This window comes from Curcuma longa, chromosome 1, assembly GCF_044706935.1.
Source record: "Curcuma longa cultivar G26 ecotype Majalengka, Jawa Barat chromosome 1, ITB_CL_G26_1.1, whole genome shotgun sequence".
Taxonomy (NCBI): Eukaryota; Viridiplantae; Streptophyta; class Magnoliopsida; order Zingiberales; family Zingiberaceae; genus Curcuma; species Curcuma longa.
The window spans coordinates 1,155,462-1,169,750 of record NC_133861.1 but is presented as its reverse complement, the minus strand read 5'-3'; the positions used below and the strand labels follow the sequence as shown (position 1 = coordinate 1,169,750).

At 38.3% G+C, this 14,289-nt stretch overlaps 1 protein-coding gene across 2 annotated transcripts; it reads left to right on the top strand.

Annotated features, from left to right (window-relative positions):
• The first annotated feature begins 3,187 nt into the window (after window positions 1-3,187).
• Window positions 3,188-6,932, top strand: LOC141831531 (UDP-glucuronate:xylan alpha-glucuronosyltransferase 1-like). Of its 2 annotated transcripts, none has more exons than XM_074718910.1 (4): window positions 3,188-3,418; window positions 4,729-4,926; window positions 5,014-5,651; window positions 5,727-6,932. In XM_074718910.1, the coding sequence occupies exons 1-4, from the start codon at window positions 3,375-3,377 to the stop codon at window positions 6,704-6,706; spliced, it is 1,860 nt and encodes a 619-aa protein (XP_074575011.1). In that variant the 5' UTR covers window positions 3,188-3,374; the 3' UTR covers window positions 6,707-6,932. The 2 variants fall into 2 exon arrangements, with proteins under 2 accessions (XP_074575011.1, XP_074575020.1); XM_074718919.1 differs by lacking the exon at window positions 3,188-3,418 and adding an exon at window positions 3,854-4,599.
• The last annotated feature ends 7,357 nt before the right edge of the window (window positions 6,933-14,289 follow it).

Sequence of the window (14,289 nt, the reverse complement as noted above, 5' to 3'; positions counted from 1 at the left end):
ATATCCAAGATTATATTTTGAACACGAGCATTATTACTTTCTCTTTCTAAACACCTTACGTGACGGAGAACAAACAATTAAAACATAATTAAATGGATACGAGAATAAAGCAAGTACAAATGCAAAAAGTAGATTTGATTTGGAAATCTTGAATGCGCAACGGTCATCCTGGAACTTCTTGGATCACATATATGAAGAGGACATGAGAACTTTCATGCAGTAGAGTTGAGAATGAGAGTAGATGATGATGAATCCTCGAGTCTCTACCCTCCTTTTATAGTTCTTTATCGAGCTGCTGACGTGACACCTATCTAGTGACCTTGAAGTCTTCTGGGCGCTTGGACTTTCGTTGATTTAGCTGTCGATCTAATCCTCGCGAATATCATATCTGCACTTCTGGTCACTTAACCAACTCCAATCGCCTAGAATTTGGTCAACTCTGATCAGTTGATCGTCTTGCTCGGATCCCGATCTGATCTTACCTGATCCTTTTTAGTCGCATATATATATTTCGGTCACTTGGATCGTTGGGTCGATTGGACCACTGTTGGTTAGCTTTCTGCAAAACAAAATTAAGCATATACATATAATGCCTAGTACTTGGAGTTTTCTCTTTCACTCCTTTGAGATTTTCTTCTTATTTGAAATTCACTCCTCTAGGACCTCTTACTACTTAGGGGTTTACTCCTTTAGATTTTTTTTTTTGTCAAGCATCCAATCCCATTGACCTATTTGAATTTTTTTCTTGTCAGACATCTGATCATCTTTGACATGTTAGGACTTCTCACTCTTGTTTAAGTTAACCTTAACTTATTAGAACTTCTCACTTACAAACATTCAGTCATTTTTGACCTACTTGGTTCTACCCATCTGCAAGTATTTGGTCAATCTTGATCTGTTTGAATCAACTCTTGGGAATCAATTGTACCAATAATCTCCCCACTAAACACATTTACTTGGTCAACCTTGACTGAACACAAATATATTATCAAACATCAAAATTTTGGAGGTCGATTGCACCAACAAAAATTATATTACTTAAAACATTCAATTACAAGTAGCTCATCATATCCTATCTTTATAATTATCTCATTACGTCTACTACTATCAATTGGAACTGAAAGACTCGGTTGAAGGTGTCAATTATCTCTAAGAAGACTTAGCAAGAGATTGGAATATGGTCAAGGTGCATCTTAATGTTATCCCGTCGACGCTCAAGTTAGAGTAAAATAGAAAAATAAATGGAGAATATGAAATATTGCTATGATATCAGAGATAACATACCTTCGATCAAAGAAATGAAATGTCTTTTATAGAAATGAGTGAACCTCTCTGTTCATTAATGGAAGTCTTCTTTTAATGACTGTGTCTTTTCCCTTTAATTCTAACTATTCAAATCTTTTCATAAAAAAAATCGCAACCTTCAGTTATTCAAATAAGTAATCAATAATTATCTTTTTTATATATAAATATATGTAACTAGGCAACATTTCATTTGAGTTTTATAACTATTGTTATAACTTTACAACATTTCATATGACCCCTTGTTACTGATGTCATAAATAATTAGATTGATCACGTATACGCTTGAAGTCGGCTAACTTCTCTCTTGAGATTCTAAGTCTTTTTTTCATACTAGATTTAGAACACTTTTAACTATTTTAATATGAGTGATTGGAAGATGATTCGATTTCTTTTTTTTAATAGATCTGAGTTAAGGAGAGACAATCTGACTTCTTTTTATAACGGATTTGAATTATAAAAAGATGATATGACTTCTTTATGTAACGGATCTCAGTTAGGGAGAAATGATTTGACTTCTTAACGAATCTGAGTTGAAGAGAAATGATCTAGCTTCTTAACAGATTTGAGTTGAGAAGACCATCCAACTTCTTTCTAATTAGAATACTACATGTTACCTACTTTAATCAAGTCCTAAATTTAAATAACCTCCGGATCATTGAGCATCGTTAGATATGAGATAGACTCGCATGATTGTCTGTATCAGCGAAAAAAAAGGTCGAGGAAAATAAGCATCCAAATCCAGTGACCTCTTATCATGATCTATAAGAACCTTCATGCAAGCCTTTAACTAACGTAGTTTTCTAATCCTGCTCATTTCGCAATAAAGTCGTCGTACGCCATGGCCCTTTCAGTCGACCTCATCCCCCCATATGCTCCTAATTCGGACCCATCTCCATTTCATTCCAACCTAGCTAGCGAAAAGTTGCATCCCCACGTAGCATGTCTTAATCGTTGTCTTGATTGTCTTGCAATTGACTATACTCTCCCCTCCTCGCCTTCCTCTTCTCCCCAATTATTGCCCCTTCAAGCAACTCCATCTCCTTCGTGCTCATGTTCCTCAAACAAAAATTAATTAATGAATGAACGAATATTGCAGGTGCTGATGGAGCTGGAGAATTCGGCAGGCATGAACAGACTGCCTTCTTGGAAAAGCACCGACTGACCCTACAACGAGATCATCGACTTCCACACGTAATCGCACGCCCAACAGCAAGGAGTTAGAGTCTTGAAGACGCGTCGCCGAGTTTTGACCTTGCCCAAGGGAAACGGAAACGGAAACGAAACGACAGCCTAGCTATAAGTCCAATTCTTAGTTACCAAACCACCATAGTGCTAAACAAGTTATAATTTACAGGCAAGTTGCAGGGTTTAAGCATCTTTTAATCTCTGAAAACTATTGCCCAATGCCTTGGTGGTTATTCCTTAATCATTAACGTATGTTTAATGCCAAAATTATATTATGCTTAATTCGTCAAGACTCATGATCTCATCGGTTCTTTTTCTTTCACACACAAAAACAAAAATGGAGTGATAAGAAGAAATACAATAATATGCTGCTTTCTTGCTATGGAATGACACCAGGAATTCGAGGACAGGAAGTTTATTTAATTCCATACCAAACAAGTTCCGTGCAGTAAATGCTTACAAAGAACAAAAAAAAGAAGAAAACAATGTATCCATATCGTTGTAGTTGTCCCTACCTTTGTCGTATCAGTTAGATGGATATGAATCCCTCAAGTTCTCCGTTCCTCTGACTGCTTATCCCTCAAGTTTGGCATATTCTATCATCAACAGAAGGTAGGGTAATTCAGTAAACCTTGAATTTTATATGCTTTATATTTACTTGTTGGACCATATCCTATATTCTATGGTTCGAGTTCTAACGACGCGGAGCGTTCCAGTTGTATTCTTATTATCCTGCTCTTCTTTAAGTAGTCCTCCTGAAAGTTGTGCTTTCCATGATATTATCAGATTCTCATCCACGACCTGCAAAGATTAGATCGAGTTGAGTTCTTGAGACTGCTCAAAGGGGAGAAGACGAAGACTTCCCCTGCATCTCACTGAGTAGTATGAAAGGCGTTTCGATCATTCCCCTCGACTTCCTTGAACCAAGGTATTCATTCACTTTGATTTCCTTTCTTTTCTTTTCTTTTCTTTTTTTGTTGCCCCTGCTTTGTTTTTCCTCGTCTATCTGTTAATTATGAAGCTTGTTAGATGTTATTTTGGAGGAGAAGTTTTTTTTATAAACACGTCTTTATATATGCTCTTCTCCCCCAATGCTTCTGGTGGTGTATAGAGCAGCCACGGGTACTCTCTCCCTTCCTTGTTCTGTTTCTTCGATTTTCCCCTTGTTTTACCATGGATGGAGTCACATCAGAGGAAAATAATGATGGGAATTATTCAGAGTTCAATCAACCATCGCCATGATTGTCTAGTTTCCATCTGTTTGTTTCGAATATCATTCAAGTACAATACCTTCTTGCGTCGTGATCAATTGTAAATTCTCGATTTACCTCTTCATAAATGATCGTGGGGCCGCTAGGTAGCGGATTCCAACTTTATTGCAGAAGAATATCATTCAGTACTTATGCTGGAATCCTTTTACTCATTGGTCTTTCTGTTAACAAGTGTATTAGAAACTCAAGCAGCCCTAGTCCTGGGCTCCTGCTTGGTAATCGAAGGAATCTGCTCTAGTACTTAACTTCTTTTGACTCGTCAAATCTAACTCTGCCTAACTTATGAGAACCTGGGAATTTTGTATTAATTTGTTGAAAGCAGCCATAGATTAGATTGAGCAAGGTAACTTTGAGCACGAAAACTCGATCATGAAGTGTGGTTTTGAACATGATTTCGTCAATCCTAACTAATTCTTGCTTTTTAGTCTGCTAAATTGCGAAAACAAAGAGAAGATTTGTAATTGCCTAAATGGCCGTCCATACAAATCTTCTACTAATTCATTTTGACTTGGAAAAACACACCGTAAGGGCAAGGTCTGCACATGGACGCCATTCCCTGTTTGAATCGTTTTGTGTGTTTAATTAAATTAGTCATTTTCCTGGACGATGCTTCCAAGAAACAGCAGAGCTTTGCATCTCCAATCCTGAGTTGGCCGAGTAAGATAAACGAATCGCACATGGACTGGCATTCATCAGACTTAGCTGTTTTGAACAAGTTTCAGGTTTCTTTATCAAGATCTTTATCAGAATGATTTGCTGGTGTAGTTGGTGATTTGCCAATTCTCTCAACAAGAGAGATAAATTCAAACAAATGAGCGAAGAATAGCATCTGAGAAAGGTAGATTTGGAATTTAATGTTGTTTGTTGAATTATGAAGTGATGGAATTCAGTGCAAGTAGGTTACACAATAATTCAGTTATACTTGTTAAATTAGCGAGTGGTATTTCTGAACCTCTCTCTCATTCAGTGACGAGAGCAAAAAGAAGATGAAGCTTAGAGAGTACAAAGGAGAAGACAAGAACAGAGTGACGTTAGCAGACAGAAATCCAAGCTGCAGGTTTCAGCCACTCAAACTCGCCCTGCTAATTATTACATGTTGCACAGCGTTAACACTGGTCTACTCTCCAATCTCCCCCAATGATGAACTCCGACAATCGAATTTCAGGTTCTTTTTTTAACATCTGCGATTTGATACTTTTGAAAATTTTGCTGCATTAAGAAAAATTAAAGCAAATTCTGGTGTCAAATGCAGCTCTAGATTTGTAGATGCTGGGAGAGTCTGGCAGAAAACACTCTCAGATCCTCGATATGTGTCGAATCTTGAAGTTGAGTGGCAACAGATAGAGAGCATGCTGCAAAATCTCGAAGGCAGACAGCAAAATCTCCGAATTGGGCTGCTGAACTTTAACCATACAGAGGCCAATTCTTGGAGACAGACGCTGCCCCGCGCAGAGTTCACGGTGGTCCAGCTCGATTACGCGAACACAAGCATCACTTGGGAGGTTCTCTACCCGGAATGGATCGACGAGGAGGAGGAGAGCGAAGTGCCTGCCTGCCCGTCGCTTCCTGACCCCAGAGTCAAAGCGGGATCCAGATTTGATATTGTGGCCGTCAAGTTGCCTTGCCGGAGATCCGAGGGTTGGTCGAGAGATGTGGCGAGGTTACACTTGCAGCTTTCGGCAGCGAAGCTCGCCGTGGCCGGAGGAGATCCGGCGGCGCATGTACTATTTGTCACCGAGTGCTTCCCGATTCCCAATCTGTTCAGTTGCAAGAACCTCGTAAAGCACGAAGGCAACGTTTGGCTTTACAAGGCTGACGCACCTGCACTACAGCAGAAGCTGCTGCTTCCGATCGGGTCTTGTCAACTTGCAGTGCCGCTGAAAGCAGAAGGTGAGAGATTCAGAAATAATCATCGAAATTAATTCTTGGTTTCGGTCTCAAATTCTCATCTTCTCAAATTTGCAGTGCGCCCAGAGACGGGGGCGGGAGCTCGAGAAGCGTTCGCGACGATCCTCCACTCGGCGGAGGTGTATGTGTGCGGCGCGATCGCCGCGGCCCGGAGCATCCGGATGGCCGGCTCCACGCGGGACCTGGTCATCCTGGTAGACGAGTCCATCAGCGACCAGCACCGACACGGCCTCGAGGCCGCAGGGTGGAAGGTGCGCACCATCCAGCGCATCCGCAATCCCAAGGCGGAGAAGCACGCCTACAATGAGTACAACTACAGCAAGTTCCGGCTGTGGCAGCTGACTGAGTACGACAAGGTCATCTTCATCGACGCCGACCTCCTCGTCCTCCGCAACATCGACTTCCTCTTCGGCATGCCCGAGATCGCGGCGACGGGGAACGACGCCACTCTGTTCAACTCGGGCGTGATGGTGGTGGAGCCGAGCGAGTGCACCTTCCAGCTGCTGATGGAGCACGTGCACGAGATCACGTCGTACAACGGCGGCGACCAGGGGTACCTGAACGAGATCTTCACGTGGTGGCACCGCGTCCCCCGCTACATGAACTTCCTGAAGCACTTCTGGGAGGGCGACACGGAGGCCACCAAGGTCAAGAAGACGCAGCTGTTGGCAGCGGAGTCGCCGGGGATCTACGTGCTCCACTACCTTGGAATCAAGCCCTGGCTCTGCTTCCGCGACTACGACTGCAACTGGAACTCCATCTTGTACCGGAGCTTCGCCAGCGACGAGGCGCACGCCACGTGGTGGAGAGTACACGACGCCATGCCGGAGGAGCTGCAGAGGCACTGCCTGCTGCAGACGGTGACGAAGGCTGGGCTCGAGTTCAACCGCCGCAAGGCCGAGAAGGCCAACTTCCCCGACCGGCACTGGACCCGCAACGTCACAGACCCACGTCGCCACGTGTGTACCGAGAAGTACTGCGACTGGGAAGACGTGCTTAAGCACTGGGGTCAACCTGCACCTGCAAATGCAAATTAGGTATAGCAAATTAACACATCTCGTCTCTGTTCCTCATCTTCTTCATCACACAAGTAGGTATAATCGTGGGATGTAATTAGTTCGTGGTATAGATTTTAAATTTATATGATGCCTTCCATGAACAAAAAAACCTTTAGGGGCATCATAAAGAGTCACTATGTTCTTACAGAGGTGAATGAATAATCAGATAGCAATTCAAGCAGGAATTACTATTTTATTTCGATCACTCCTCCAAAATCTCTCATTATCTAAGGTTTATTCCTTTAGAATTTTTTTTTTTTTTGGAGTTCAATGCTTCAAAACTTTTCACTACTTAAGATTCAGTCCTTTAGAATTTTTCCTCTTGCCTAACATCGAATCATCTTTGATCTACTTGAGCTTTTCCCGTGCTAGACATCCAATCATCCATAATTTGACTGGACTTTTTCTTTACTAGACATTTGGTCAACTTTGACCTAATTAGACTTCTCACTTGGTTAAGTCAACCTTGACTAGACCCCATTAAATATGTTATCAAACAAACTTCAAAACCCTAGAGATCAATTGCATCAATAGTTATGAGTGTTGGTTTCCAAGGATCGGACTATAGTAATATTGTTTTATAAAGATCAACACTATTGTATTGGAAAAATCACAACACAATGGTATTGATTTCGAAAGATTAAGACTATTGTGGTGTTGTTTTATAAAGATCAACATCACTATGTTAAAGAAATCACAATATAGTGGTGCTGATTTAGAAGAATCATAACCAGTGTGGTACTTTTTTTATAAATATCAACACTACCATGTTAGAGAAATCAATACACAGTGATACTGATTTTGAAAGATCCAGACCATTATGATACTAGTTTTCAAAAATCAACACCTTTGTGTTGTGATTTCTCTCACACTGTGGTGTTGATATTTATAAAGAGTAATGATTCTCTGCATGAAAACCCAGCAGGAAAATGCAGCAGGACAGACACATAGGGCTGGGTCCCACTTGCATACAGGTGGGCCCCACTGCCATGCCTGTGTCTGTCCTGCTGCATTTTTCTGCTGGGTTTTCATGCAGAGAATCATTACTCATTTATAAAACAACACCACAATGATCCTGATCCTTCAAAATCAATATTACTGTATTGTGATTTCTTCAACACATTGATTCTAATCTTTAAACAACAACATCACACAGGTTTTAATCTTTCAAAATTAGCATCACTGTGTTGTGATTTGTCTATACATTAGTACTGATTTTGAAAATCAACACTATATTATGTTGGTATAAGGAGCACCATAATCAAACTTGATTTTTTTATGTTGATAAAGGTTTAAAGTTAAACTATCTTGTGGGTTGATAAACTTAGTTAAGTGTCAAAAACTTAACAGGAAAACCTTAATAGATCAGGTGGATCGGATATTAGGCAAGCAAGTCTTGGCGGATCAAGAAAATCAAACACCAAATAAAAAGTCCAAATGGGTCAGCTGGATCTAACATCTAACAGGACAGACTTGATGGATCAGTGAGGATCAAACATCGAATCAAAAGAAAACCTAGTGGGTCAAGGGATCTGACGTCAAGCAAAGGAATCTCAAACAGGTTAGATGGACTTGATGTTTGACATAAGATAAGCTAAGGTAAGTTTCTAGAGTTAAGAGATTCTAATGAAAAGAATAATAAGTAAGGATGAGTCCTCATTATAGGGACAACCTTAGGAGACGATTCGATTAAGGGGTCCTACTCGGATTCCAAAGTTGAGATCAGAAAGTTCGTTGACTATCACAACTTAGCTCTCATATAACTTGCATTTGTACTAACTTTATTTTGAAGAGTTTGGGAGACTGAATAGATTAACCAGCCAACCTAATGGTCTAGGCCATCGAACAGTCAATCTAGTTGATCGGATGCTGATGTGGCATAATATGCGACTTGTAGTTGAGATGTCCAAAGTGTTAATGTGGCATCTAACATAGACAAGGATAAGTCTCGAAGTACTGATGTGTCGAAGGATAAGTCTTGACGTGCTGACGTGACAAAAGATAATGATCAACATACTGACTGTAGGACCAAAATATGCGATAGAGGGGGGTGAATATTGCGCCTTGAAAACTTTATTTTCTTTTATGAAAATAGACACAAAGACATAGTCGTAGTGGAAAAATAAAAGTAAGATAAAGTACAAAAATATAATTTCTTTTTACTTGGTTCACAGTTCAGCTACTGCTACTACAAGGCCCATGATCTCTTGGATCATATACGAATGAGAAATGCACTAAAAATCTTCTCTCTGAAAACTTTCGGAGAAGAAGAGCATGCGTACAAGGAATGAGGGAGATATTACAAAACTACTATTCCCTTTTAAGATGAATGCAAGTACTAAAAGAAATAATATACCAACAACTTTTAAATCATAGTTTTGTCGTGGTTGTCGAATAGCCTCTTGATGTCGTAATAGTTGTACTTGCACGGATTGGAACAGTAGAGAAGAGATGAGTCGATGAAAGGAATGGATGCAGAGTCTCGAATCCTGAGACTTCTTTTATAGGCCTCATCTGGTCGATTTAACCTTGTTCAGTTGACTAAACCTTCCAAGCGACTGAATCTTTATCTTGCCTTGTGTGCTTCATTCTGATCCAATCAATCCTGTGAAATTCGTTGTCAAGTTGACTGATCCTCTTGATCAGTAGATTGATCCTCTTCATCAATGGACTGATCCCCAGAATTTTCTTTGTTAACCGATTCAATCTTATCCGATCTACACTTTTCAAATATGTTCGATCGACTGATCCTCCTGATCAATCGACTGAACTTCCTGATTAGTCGACTGAACCTCTGTTTCCATTTGGACTTGATCGCGATCTGATATGTGCTTACCTAGTTGGATCGGTCGACTGAACCAAAGGGTTCAGTTGATTAAACCCTTTAATTTTGGATAACTTTATTTTTTCTATAAAATAAAGTTAGCACAATATCTATATATAAACCTACAAAACAAAGTTAAAAATAATTTATACATGCATGATTTTATTCTGATAAGACTATCTGATCTCGACTTTGAACTCGGTGTTGGTTTCTTAATCAGACTATCGCCTAGGTGTTTTATCCCAACTGGGACACATCAATATGATAAAAGTAATAATACAAAATACTATACTTAAATCATCCAAATATGTTGGTCTCGTTGACCACGCACGATCGATCGAAAATCTTGTTTCGACCACACTTGCTTGAAGTTCACTTCTTAAAGACTTCTCACTATCTAAGGTTCACTCCCTTGGAATTTTTCGTTTGCTTAGAGTTCACTCCTCAAAGATTTCTTACTACTTAAGATTCACTCCCTTAATAGTCTTCTCTTGCTTGGAGTTCACTCATCCAAAACTTCTCACTACCTAAGGTTCAATCCCTTAGAGGTTTTCTTCTTTCCAAGCATTCGGTTAACCTTACCTTTGTCAGTCATCCGATCAACCTTGACCTAATTAGACTTTTCGCTTTGCTAGTCATCTAGTCAACCTTGACCTGACTAGACTTCTCTCTTGATTAGGTCAACCTTGACTAAACTTCATTAAACATATTATCAAACAAACATCAAAACCTTGGAGGTCAATTACACCAATACTAACGTGACAGTTTGCATAGTCAAGAATAAGGGTTGCGAAGTTGATGTGGATAGAGGATCGACGTCAAGATGCTGATGTGGTGACATGACAGTGGTAAAATGTAGGATTGGTAGACTGAACCTGTATAGCGATCAACCGATAGATCAGATCTATATCAGTTATCGAGGGGATTGGTAGACTAAACGGGTGGTTCGATCGACTAATAGAATCCTATAAAAGAAGCTTGACCAGAAGACTTTCAACATCAACTCACAAGCTTCTAAGTCTTCATTCATGCTCAAATCAAGTCATCCATGTTGTGCTACTCCAACAATGAAGCTTTGTTTTGATATCTCTACGCTTGCCAGTATTGCTTGTCTTGTGCCTTCATTTCTAATAGGAGTGGTAACCACTTATTACCATACCCTTACTTTTGTGAAAGGTTTCTCTACCTCCGAAGAGTTCTTCGAAAGGGAAAATGATAATGATTGCTTAATCGCAAGCAATCCAAGGGGAGCGCGGTCTTTGAAGTAGTAGTCGAAGGTTGTGAACCAAGTAAAAATAAATGAGTACGTGTGCGATTGTATTTTTCTACTACATCTTACTCTAACATTTTCAAAAGAGAAGAGTTTTAAAACGAAAAGCGACATGCACTATTCACACTCCTAGTGCTTTTTCGATCCTACACAATTGTCCTCTATTTTCTAAACCAACGACACTATTTGTGATTTCTCCAACATAGTAGTGTTGATCTTTATAAAACAGCACCACAATGGTTCTAATCCTTTGAAACTAGCACCATATTGTGATGTCTCCAATACAATGGTGTTAATCTTTAAACTAGCACTACTATAGTCCCCATCCTTCGAAACCAATACTCATAACTTCATATAGGAGGCTCAAAATTAGAGTTGCATATTATATCTACCTTCTCTATATTCTCCTCTTTCAGTTCATGTCCAAGTTTTAAAATTTCAAATCATCTAGGTCTATCAATGAGTTTCAAACAAACCAATTGATGGCCCTGTAGGTTTTTATAGTGTTCCACAGTCTTACCATACTCTAAAGTCTCAGATTCAAGGTCTTCTTAACCATGCACAATTTATTTTTAAAAATTCAGCCAATTTGTCAATTGATACGGATCCATAACATCACGTAGGAGATTCAAAACTATGGTTGCACACTATATCTACCTACTTTTCACTCTACTCTTGCACTCCATGTCCAAGTTTCAAAATTCTAAATCCTCTAAGTCCATCAACGAGTTTTGAGTAAAATTCATTGATAGTCTTAGATAACTCTTATGGGACCCAATCCAAGTTCTATAAATTTCTGCAATGCTCCTGAGTCTTATCGTACTCTAAAATCTCATATTCAAGGCCTTCTTAACCTTGCACAAATTGTTTTTAAAAATTCAACCAACGCAGACTCATAACTTTTTGTAGGAGTTTTAAAATTAGGATTGTACACATATCTACTTTCTTTGCACTCTCCTCAATTCCATGTCTAAGTTTCAGAATTCTAAATTATCTAGGTCTATCAATTAGTTTCGAGCAAAATCTATTGATGATCTTAAACATCTCCAATAGGATCCAATCCAAGTCTTGTAGGTTTTTGTAGAGCTCCTTAGTTTCATTACATCCTAAAGTTTCAAATTCAAGGTCTTCCTAATCGTACACAATCTCTTTTCAAAAATTTATATAGGTAGTGATGCTTTGATAAAATCAACACTAAGGTGGTGTTGCTTTAAAGAAATTAGCACTGAGGTGATGTTGATTTGACAAAATCAACATCAAAGTGATGATATTTTAATGAAATCAATATCAATATGGTGATATTATGATGAAATTAGCACCAAGGTGGTAATGCTAACTAAAACAACACTAAAATAAATTTTTTATTTTTAGTTATTTAATTTTTGATATTTCTGTTTTAATTTTTCTGTTTTAATTATCTATCTAAAATAAGAAGAAATTTTTTTTATTAACTTTCTTTAATTTATTTTTTTATTAATCGTCTTCTGTATCTTTGAATTTTAAATTTTTTATTAAAATTCTTTTTTTTTAAATGAATAAATTTAAGACATCATCATTATGAATTTAATGATATACTTATTTTTTTAAAAAAAAATTGAGCTTTTAAGGTTATGAATGATTTTTATACAAAACTCTTTAATTTAGGTCGGTTTAATTTGATTCGATTTAAAATATTTGTTTTTTTACAATTTAGCGTTGAAAGATAGAAAAGATATTTTTGAAATTAAGCGCTCTTCAAAATTTTAAATGCCTCCTTTTATAAAAAGTCAAAAGATATTTTGTAGAGAAGTTGTTCATCTTTTAACTAGTCATGCACTTCGTCCCAATGACAAAGAGGCAGAGTCCAATCGAAAATGAGGAGGAAAAGGAGCAATAATTTTTCAAACAATTATTTTTCTTGATTTTATAAAGTTTTTTAATGAAAGTTTTCAACAAGTCTAGATTTTTTAAATAATATTTTTTAAAAAAATTGTACGTTTAAGAGTTCTACAATTTTGATAAAAATATATTTTATTTTAAAACTATTTTTTAAAAATATATAAATAAAATATCTAATTAAATTATTTTTTAACAATGTAAAACTGATTTAATACTTTGACTTCAATAATTTAATTTGATTGAAAATTATTTTTTGGTCTTGATTAAATTAAATGATTCTTCTCTTTCCAAGTAAAAGTGATAGGATTATAAATTCTTTTCGACAATGTCATTATAAGAATTCAACCTCTTGCACATCAACTGTAATTTTTTTAAAAAAAAATTAACTCCTTTATCACTAAACTAAGCAGTAACAATAATTAAGTTTTTGTTCCACTAAAGTATATCGGATATATTGATGTTTTTACATCTTCAGACTTGATCCCTTATTTTATTTTTATCTATTTTTAAATATATTTTATTTTATTTTATTATTATTAATTAAGTTTTTTAATCTCTTTCTTCCTTGATTAACATAATCTCATTTCACTTGAGTAAGGTATTTATTGGTTATATATATATATATACAGGATTGATATCCTGCGCGATGAGTTTACGCGACTCCGTGCGTGACAGCCGACGTGGCGAGGAGTTTCACTGTTCATCCTCCATCGTGGCCGAAACGAAATCCCGAAATAAAATCCCGCCTCTCCCAAAATAGCGCGGCCGATTCTCAATTCGAGCTTCCGCTGTGGTTGAAAAGGAAGCAGAGAAGGATGCGATTGCAGCAGAGGTGAAGAACGAGAAGGGTGGTCCGGTTGTGGAGAAGGTCTTGTCCTTCAGGGAGGAGAGCAACTTCTTGTCGGATCTCAAGGAATCCGAGAGGAAGGCGCTGGTGGAGCTCAGAGCCGTCGCCGAGGAGGCCATCCTCAAGAACAAGCTATTTAGAGATGAGTCAGAGCCGTCGGAGGGGAAGAAGAAGGTCTATGGAGAAGGGGAAAAACTGGAATTGTTGTCCAGTTTCTGAAATAAAAAGATGGTCTTTATGTTGCATGTTTCATTTATTTGCTTTCGCTTGTCAATTTCCATAGCTCTTGGCACTGTTGTCCACCATAACCTATGGCTCTTGATCTTGTTTACATCCATCTTCATGAATGTTAACTGTTGTGGTTATCTAAGACACTCATCTACATTGAAGATTGCAGGAAAGATGATCCTGAACTCAGCTAAGAGATAGAGAAACAGTTTGTGGATCTCCTCATAGAGGAAGTGAAGCTACAAGAGGCTGTTGCTGAGGAACACGCTAACCACATGAATGCAACCCTTCTCGACGCCAATAAATCAGCTTCTCAATACCAAAAAGAGACCGAGAAGTGCGTCGATGCAATTGAGATATGTGAGGAGGCTAGAGAACGAGCTGAAGCTTCCCTAAGAAAGGAGAAGAAGATAACAATACTTTGGGAGCGACGAGCACGCCAATTAGGCTGGCAAGACGCATGATCCAAATTTGTGTATTTGCTCCAAAACCATTCTTCTTGCTAGCATTCTCAG